Source organism: Lipotes vexillifer, unplaced genomic scaffold, assembly GCF_000442215.2.
Source record: "Lipotes vexillifer unplaced genomic scaffold, Lipotes_vexillifer_v1.1 scaffold680, whole genome shotgun sequence".
Lineage (NCBI taxonomy): Eukaryota > Metazoa > Chordata > Mammalia > Artiodactyla > Lipotidae > Lipotes > Lipotes vexillifer.
In genome coordinates this window covers 2,460,143-2,469,125 of record NW_006780838.1, presented here as the reverse complement: position 1 = coordinate 2,469,125, position 8,983 = coordinate 2,460,143, and the positions used below count along the sequence as shown (strand labels likewise).

Sequence of the window (8,983 nt, the reverse complement as noted above, 5' to 3'; positions counted from 1 at the left end):
GTGTGTGTGTGTGTGTGTGTGTGTGTGTGTGTGTGTGTGTGTGTGTGTGTGTTGGGTTGGCCAAAAAGTTCGTTCGGGTTTCTCCGTAACATCTTATATGCCACATCTCTTTATCCATTCTTCTATCGATGGAGAAATGTCCCATATCTTTAATGAGGCAATAGGTGTATACATACGTTATAGTTTATCAAGCTATGTACTTGGTCTTTGTGTAGTTTACTGTATGAAAGTTACACCTAAATTTTAAAAAAAAGAAAAGAGGAAAGAAACTAGGCATGTCCTCACCTTGGTCCATCCATTCTTCATATCTGGAACTGTCTCTTCTGTGTCACCTCATTGAAACTTAGCGTTTTATATATGGTCCTTTACCTTCTAGCAGTGGGCCTTTTATCTTGTCTCCTCAAGGTTTCCATCACTGTGATAGTCATGATGACCCCCAAGAGTTGTAGGGGCTCTTTAAGAAGTAAACCCCTCAGAGCTTTCCACTGCTGGGTGATGACATTTCCCGGGCATTGCATGCTGGCCAGATCTGTACCCCAGTAGCCCATCAAGAACATGAGCCACACCACCCCCAAATTTATCTCTAAGCCTCAAACAAATTTGGTGGATGGCCACCTCTTGCCCAATGCCTCATGACTAAGGGGATGAACTTTCAGCTATTTTCAAAGATGAAAGCCAGCAGATTTTCATGATAAATGGGGCCTTTCACCTTCATTGCCCACAGACAGCTGCTAAGCCTATCAGACTAGCTCCCACCTTTTCTGACTGCATTACTTCCGGTAAAACCTGAGACGAAGGTTTCCATCTGTACAGCTGTCTGGTAAGGACAAAATTTTATTGTGACTGGCCGGGAATTGAAAAAGTCCTATCTCTCAAAATATGGGAGACGCTAGAGAGTTATGTCTGGCTCATTCAAAGCTCTTCCTGTCACTTAAGACTGTACAATTATGTATGCATATAATATATCTCTGGGAAATAGAAAGTACAGAAAAAAACAGGAAGTATCCCCATAAGTTTTTAAATGATCATTGATCTCTTTTTTTCCTGCTAGCAAATAATGCCAAGACATGCCTTTGATTTTGACAAGCCTCTGAAATTTTGCTCTATGGAAGATAAAGTTGAATCCTCACTAGGCCTCAAATAACATAGTGTGGGGAAAAAGAAGAAGAAAAAGACATAGTTTCAGTTAATAAAAGTACAGAAAATACTGTCAAGAATATCAGCTTCCCACTCAGCCTAGTCAGATCTTAACATGTTCCCACATTTGCTTTAGATCTTTTTTTTTTTTTTTTTTTTAATTATTATTTTGTTTGCGGTACGCAGGCCTCGCACTGTTGTGGCCTCTCCCGTTGTGGAGCACAGGCTCCGGACGCGCAGGCTCAGCGGCCATGGCTCACGGGCCTAGCCGCTCCGCAGCATGTGGGATCTTCCCGGCATGCGGGATCTTCCCGGCATGTGGAATCTTCCCGGACCGGGGCACGAACCCGTGTCCCCTGCATCGGCAGGCGGACCCTCAACCACTGCGCCACCAGGGAAGCCCTAGATCTTTTTTATATAAAGTAAATCATTACAGTTATGGCTGAAGTCCCCCCTGGACCCTGCCCTTCCTCTCACCTCCCTACATGCCCAGAGGTAATCACTATTCTGATTTTGATTTTGATCATTCCCGTATATGTTTTGATATGTTACATGTGGATCTACTCACAAAAGATATATAATTTTGCTTTGCATATTTTTAAACTTTATACAAATGGTACTATACATATCATTCCCCACTTGCTTTTTTTTTTTTTTTTTTTTTTTTTTTTTTTAATGTTGCAAAGTTGCTATCATTATTCTCATTTATTTATTTACTTATTTTTGGCTGTGTTGGGTCTTCGTTTCTGTGCGAGGGCTTTCTCTAGTTGCGGCGAGCGGGGGCCACTCTTCACCATGGTGCGCGGGCCTCTCACTATCGCGGCCTCTCTTGTTGTGGACCACAAGCTCCAGGTGCGCAGGCTCAGTAATTGTGGCTCACAGGCCTAGTTGCTCCGTGGCATTTCGGATCTTCCCAGACCAGGGCTCGAACCTGTGTCCCCTGCATTGGCAGGCAGATTCTCAACCACTGCGCCACCAGGAAGCCCCCCACTTGCTTTTTTTGCCCAACATAATGTTTTCTGAGATTTATCTATGTTGTTATAGGTTGTTTGAGTTCACTCATTTTAACTAAAATATCATATTCCATTGCATGAATATGCCACCATTTGTTTATCCATTCTACCGTTGATGAGCATTTAGGTTGTTTCCAGTCTTCTGCTTTTACAAACAGTAAATGCAGGGGACCGTTTTTTGTTTGTTTGTTTTTTTACATAGGCAAGAATTTCTCTAAAGGATATGAGTGCTGTGTAATGGGTCATGCACAATATGTAGCCTTTTCAGATTGGCCTTTTCACTTAGTCATGTGCATTTAAGTTTCCTTCATATCTTTTTTTTTTGTGGCTGCGTTGGGTCTTTGTTGCTGCGCGCTGGCTTTCTCTAGTTGCGGCGAGTGGGGGCTACTCTTCATTGTAGTGCGTGGGCTTCTCGTGGTGGCTTCTCTTGTTGCAGAGCACGGGCTTTAGGCGCGTGGGCTTCAGTAGTTATGGCGCAGGCTCAGTGGTTGTGGCTGGTGGGCTCTGGAGCACAGGCTCAGTAGTTGTGGCTCACGGGCTTAGTTGTCCCTAAGGTTCCTTCATATCTTGATAGCTCATTTCTTTTTAGCACTAAGTAATAATCCATTGTCTGGGTGTGCCACAGTTTCTCCATTCAGCTACTGAAGGTTATCTTGTTTGCTTCCAAGTTTTGGCAATTATGAATAAAGCTGTTAAAAACATCCATGTACAGGTTTTTGTGTGAACATAAGTTTTCAATTCTAGACAAATAACGAGTAGCATGATTGCTAGATTGTATGGTTAGAGTATGTTTAGTTTTAATATAAGAAGCCACCAAACTGTCTTCCAAAGTGGCTGTAACATTTTGCATTTCCACCAGCAACTAATGAGAGTTCTGTTGCTCTACATCCTCACCAGCATTTGGTGTTGTCAGTGTTCCAGATTTTAGCCATTCTGATCGATGTATAGTGGTATCTCGTTGCTGTTTTAATTTGCATTTCCCTGATGACAAATGATATGGAGCATCTTTTCAAATGCTTATTTTTCATCTATATATCTTCTTTGGTGAGGTATCTGTTAAGCTCTTGGGCCCATTTTTTAGTTGGGTTGTTTGTTTTCTTATTGTTGAGTTTTTCTTTAAAAGCTTTGTATATTTTAGATAACAGTCCTTTATAAGGAATATCTTTTGCAAATATTTTCTCCCAGTCTGTGCCTTGTCTTCTCATTCCCTTGACATTGTCTTTTGGATAGCAAAAGTTTTTCATTTTAATGAAGTCCAGTTTATCAATTATTTCTTTCACAGATCACATCTTTGGTGTTATATCTAAAAAGTCGTCACCATACCCAAGGTCATCTAGGTTTTCTCCTATGTTATCTTCAAGGAGTTTTATAGTTTTGTGTTTTACATTTAGGTCTGTAATCCATTTTGATTTAGTTTTTGTGAAGGGTGTCAGGTCTGTGTCTAGATTCCCTTTTATTTTTATTTTTTGAACATAGATGTCCAGCTGTTCCAGCACCATTTGTTGGAAAGACTGTCTTTGTTCCATTGAATTGCCTTTGCTCCTTTGTGAATGACCAGTTGACTATATTTGTGTGGATTTATTTCTGGGCTTTTTCTTCTCAGTTGATCTATTTGTCTATTCTTTCACCAGTACTAAACTGTCTTGATTAGTATAGCTTTATTTTATTTTATATTTATTTATTTATTTGGCTGCACTTGGTCTTAGTTGTGGCACACAGGATCTTCGTTGCCATGTGCAGGATCTTCATTGCAGCATGCAGGATCTTTAGTTGTGGCATGTGGGATCTTTTAGTTGTGGCATGCGGGCTCTTAGCTGTGGCATGCGGGATCTGGTTCCCTGACCAGGGATCGAACCCAGGTCCCCTGCACTGGGAGTGCGGAGTCTTAACCACTGGACCCCCAGGGAAGCCCCTACTGTAGCTTTATTGTGAGTCTGGAAGTCGGGTAGGGTCAGTCCTCCAGCTTTGTTCTTCTCCTTTGATATTGCGTTCGCTATGCTGGGTCTTTTGCCTCTCCATATAAACTTCAGAATCAGTCTGTTTCAAAACCTCACCATTTTTGGAGAGCAATATTTCCCTCTGTGTTATCCCAAGTAAAACCCGGATGGCTTCTCCAAATTTTTGTACCGTTGTCAAAATCGTAATCACCATGTCCATTAAGTTAATAGTGTTTCTCATTAATGAGTTTGTCTTATCTTTAGTCGTTAATTCTCCTGTCCATAGCAAAGTACAGGGAGAATGAGAGAATTCAGGGTGTCATAGGGCCTGAAGGGATACCATTCCACGCCTGCTTGATATAATTATGAAAAGCTTTCTGAGAGGAGCAGGCAGTGGTAGATACAGCAAGCCCTGTCCTGAACATGAGATTGACCATCAGAGCTGAAGTATTGAGACTGTCACCCTGCTGCCGCCGCCTTTGTCTGGTTGGTGGGCATGTGATTCCATTCTCCTACACGGTCCCAACAGGCCAGTGTGTATCTGCCGTTTCTGTGCCTGCAGTTGGTGGGCAATCAGGAAAGCTGATAGCCTTCCAAATAATTGGCATCCAAGAGAACCAAAAAAAAAGAAAGAAAAAGACAGTTTGTTGCCAAGATACTGATGTTTAAATTTGATTTAATCTCCTACATCCTCACTAGTATCCAGAGAAATCCAAGATAGAGCAGTGCGGAATTACCATTTTTTGCCTGTTGGATAAGCAAAATTTTTATGGCAGTTTCCAGTGCTGATGTGGGTGCAGTCTGCACTATGTAAATAGGTACATTCCATTCAGAAAGCAGTTCAGGATATGTAAGAGGAACCTTCCAAATGTCCTTATCCTTTGATCTGTCCCAAAGACTGTCTCCTAAGGAAATGCCACTGATAGACCTAGAATTATATCTACACAGCTGTTCATTACAGTATTCATTATTTATAATAATAAAAATCTAGAAACAAAGTATAGGGGAATGGTTAAAAATACTAAAGTTACACACACACACACACACACACACACACACACACACACACACACACACACACACACCATAGAGTACTGTATAGCCATTAAAAATCATGATTTTTTTTTTAAAGACTGCCAAGATGGGAAAATAGAATTCAAAAAGCTTCATGTATTAAGTGGAAAAACCAGGTTGTAAAACTGTCTATACAGTATAACTCTAGCTTGTTATACACACACACAAGCTGGTGGGAATGATACCACACTGAACTGTGACATCTTATTATTTTTTCCTGGGTCATGGTAATTATAACTCATGTTTTACCTTTTATGTTTGTTCATTCGTTCATGAGAACGTATTACATTTAAACTCAGGAAAATGTTATTTATCAGTGTGCGTACACCAGGTTTCGTGTTCCTGTGAAGTGGCTGGTTCTCTTCTGCTCTCTTCCCTCAGCTGCTGCTGGACACCCACTCCCTGAAGATGGTCCTGCTCGATCTGCCTTCCATCGGCTCTCAGGTGGTGAGGAAAGCCCCAGCCAGTTACACAAAGATCGTAGTGAAAGGCATGACCCGAGCGGAGATGATCCTCAAGGTGGGGCTGGTGTCTTCCTCGGGGTTTCGGTTAAAAGGGCCTGGTTATCTGATTGTTTATTCCAAGGAGTACTGAGTACTAGTCTTTGAAAGCACAGGTTAGGACCTATGCCCATCAGTCCTAAAAGATGGTCCACATTCTTTGGCTGAACGAGACTTTGGCCTCATCTGATATTGTTGAAAGTCAGTGCACTGTTACTGGGGGGTCAGTAATTCTATCTGACAAATGAATTCTTCATCATAGTGGGATTCTCTTGTAATAAGATTTGACCAAGATTGGAGGTTGGGTGGCGTTGTCATTGTGAATCAGCGTCTAAGTCAGGGATCTCTCTGCTTCTTAGCAGGAATTTCTGGCCCAGCTATCAGTTACTCAGGTCCACGTAAGCCTCTTTGGCACTCTGAACTCTGCCACTATATAGGAACTCTGAACAGATGTTGCATAACTGATTCTAATCAGCAAATGGGTTTTCTAAAGCCCCATTTAATAAAATATACATGGGGTGATGATGCTGAGAATGTCTGAAGCCTTGAGCTCCTGCATATGATTCCCGTCTGGATGTGTCAAGGGGAAAGGGGGCCTATTGGGGAGGGGAGAGAAGGCTGGAGAAAAAACGGAACTGTCAGGGGATACTCTTAGAAGGCCAGGGCCTGCAGGCCCTTCAGGTCTGTCTCCAAACAGAATGACTCAAATGATGGAGGAGTGAAAAGTAGCAGCAGGCCCTGACATGGGTGGGACCAGGTGAGGGGCCCACATAGACCTCAGGCTTTGGCCTGAGGAAACTGGAAGCAGGCTAATCCATTTCTTCCCTAGCTGGTTTACTCACCAGGGTGGAGAGCAGGGTTTAGAGAGAATTTCTGAGTGAATACTCCTTGCCAGTCTGAGTCATATTCTCAGAAATTCAAAACAAAACCAGTCTGCTGGCCCGCGCGCCGCAGCTACTGAGTCTGCTTGCTCTGGAGCCCGTGCGCCACAACTAGAGAGAAGCCCGTGCGTCGCAACGAAAGATCCTGCGTGCCGTGACTAAGACCCGACGCAGCCAAATAAATTAATTAATTAAATAATTTTTAAAAATTAAAAAAAAAAGAAAATTGAAGCGATGGTTGCCTCTGGAGAAAAAAAAAACAAACAGTCTGCTGAAGGAAGGAAATCAGATGCCACACTGAAAACCAAATGGCAGTGAATGTGAGGGTTGCAATGCCATTGCTTTCCTGCTGTTGGTACATGAATTGGATGTAGTTAAATGAAGTTCCAGATTTGAAGTCTTGCAAAGAGTGAGGCTGTTCTAGGGTTTTTGTTTTTGAGAAAATGCACTTAATTCAGTGCCTTTTGAGGCCATCCTTCGGGAACAGTGATACATGAGGACAGAAGGAGCAGGTACCACGAACCTACGAAATGTCTCAGACAGGGGACCCTGCAGCAGAGTGTTTCCCGTGGTCCTGATATTTAAAAAGTCACCTGGGACTCCCCCCAGGCCCTCTGAATTAGAACCTTCAGAGGAGGGACATAGGAAGCTGTACTTAAGAAGCAATCCAGGTTACATTTATGATTTAGGAAATTTAGGAAGCATTGCTCTAACTGAATGTTGAGATGAAACAGGCTGTCAGGACATTTCTGGGTTTGCAGCTGCTGCTGCCACCTAAGGAGATCGTGCAGAGTCCGTTTTGTGATCGGCCTGCAAGTGAGGAAAGATAATCCTCGGCCTCCGATCATGAGTGTTCCCGGCAGGCCTACTCTCGTCTCTCTCCCTTGGTAGGTCGTGATGGCCCCTCATGAGCCGTTGGTGGTGTTTGTGGACAACTACATCAAACTCCTGACGGACTGCAACACAGAAACCTTCCAGAAGATCCTGGACATGAAGGTTAGCTCTGCGTTTTGTTTTGTCCCCGGGCACCTTCTCACGCTCGGTGGTTAACTGGGGGATGGGATATGGGCCCCCCGAAGCTATCTCACAGTGCCCGTGCCTGGCCCAGGCTGCACACCCAGCTCTCAGAAGCCTCTCAAGGAGGAGGAGGAACCGGGGCCTGTGAATGTCCCTGTTCTGATGGCATCCTGGCGCCCAGCAGAGGGCCAGGCTCAGCAGGACTGCGGTGGGGAGGAGGCTACGCTCGCGCATCCTGCTGCCTGTCCTCCGCCCTCTCAGCCCCTTCTCCCTCCTCTCCTATTGCCTCTTCCTCTGATTCTCTCCCAGGCTGCTACCCAGGGCTGGTATCTCCCTGAAGAAAGCCTTAATCCTCAGCCCAGTGAATGCCAGTTACTGAGCTTGCCCTTGGGCCCTTCGGGCCAGAGCTGACGTCACCCTCCTTTCTCTCTCCACCTCAGGGGCTGAAAAGGAGCGAGCAGAGCAGCATGCTGGATCTCTTCCGCCAGAGGCTCCCCGCCCCGCCCTCAGGGCCCGAAGGCTCCAGCTCTCTGTCCCTCCTGGCTCCAACTCCAGAACAGGAGTCATCTCGCATCCGCAAACTGGAGAAACTAATTAAAAAGAGACTGTAGGAGCGTCCGAGGGGCACTTTTCCCCCAGCCAGTGACACCTGCCCCCACCAGCACCCAGATGCCCGGAAGCCCCCCACCTCTCCTGTGCTTCCCCGACTCTCAGATCATCAGTCTTGAAACTTCCTGGGGCATTTGGGTCATTCACATGTTTCTCCCACGTCCTGTCTTAATTCCTGTCCGAATCGGAGAAGACGGGTAACAGCCAGATTATAAAAAGGCAGTCGAGATGGTCCCTGATTCCTGCAGCAGAGGCAGCTGGGGGTGAAGGTTCCGTGGGCTTCACTTGCTGGTCCCGGGCTGCCCCCGACTGGTCCAGTTGTCGCTGACTCTGTAGCCTCACCCCCGCAGTCACACCCTCTGGCATGTGGTCCTGTTCCTTTCCATGCTTCTGTCCCAGCACCGTGGGTGAGAAAGCCTGGAACTCACCCCTTCCTCCACATGCAGCTGTGTGAGGTTCCCTCTGCGGCCGGACCCTTAAGAGATGTCGTCTGGGCTTGGCTCTAGGGCCCAAGTGGAAGATTACAGGTGTGACAGAAGAAAGAGGTGTGGCCTTTAGCTAAGCCCTAGTAGGGAAGGCTGGCTAAATAAGAAAGGCACTGGAAGGGCAGGGAAGGGGCTGGGGGGGCACGTGGGCAGCTCAGTAAGCCCTAGTAGGGAAAGCTGGCTAAATAAGAAAAGCACTGGAAGGGCAGGGAAGGGGCTGGGGGGGCACGTGGGCAGCTCAGTCGATAGATTTCACTCTGCCCAGATAGCCATGGTGTGGCTCTGGTAAAGTTATTTAGCCCGAGCTAATTGAGGTTAACATTCTCTTCC

The 8,983-nt window shown here is 45.4% G+C and overlaps 1 protein-coding gene across 2 annotated transcripts in view; it reads left to right on the top strand.

Annotated features, from left to right (window-relative positions):
• Positions 1-8,775, top strand: part of VPS53 (VPS53 subunit of GARP complex) — a 125,738-nt gene extending 116,963 nt beyond the window's left edge. The window contains exons 20-22 of one of the 2 annotated variants that reach the window (XM_007454234.1): positions 5,543-5,680; positions 7,434-7,538; positions 8,000-8,775. In XM_007454234.1, the coding sequence (XP_007454296.1) occupies positions 5,543-5,680; positions 7,434-7,538; positions 8,000-8,170 (414 nt within the window). In that variant the 3' untranslated portion in view covers positions 8,171-8,775. The remainder of the gene's footprint in view (positions 1-5,542; positions 5,681-7,433; positions 7,539-7,999) is intronic. The other variant, XM_007454235.1, reaches the window with a different exon arrangement.
• The last annotated feature ends 208 nt before the right edge of the window (positions 8,776-8,983 follow it).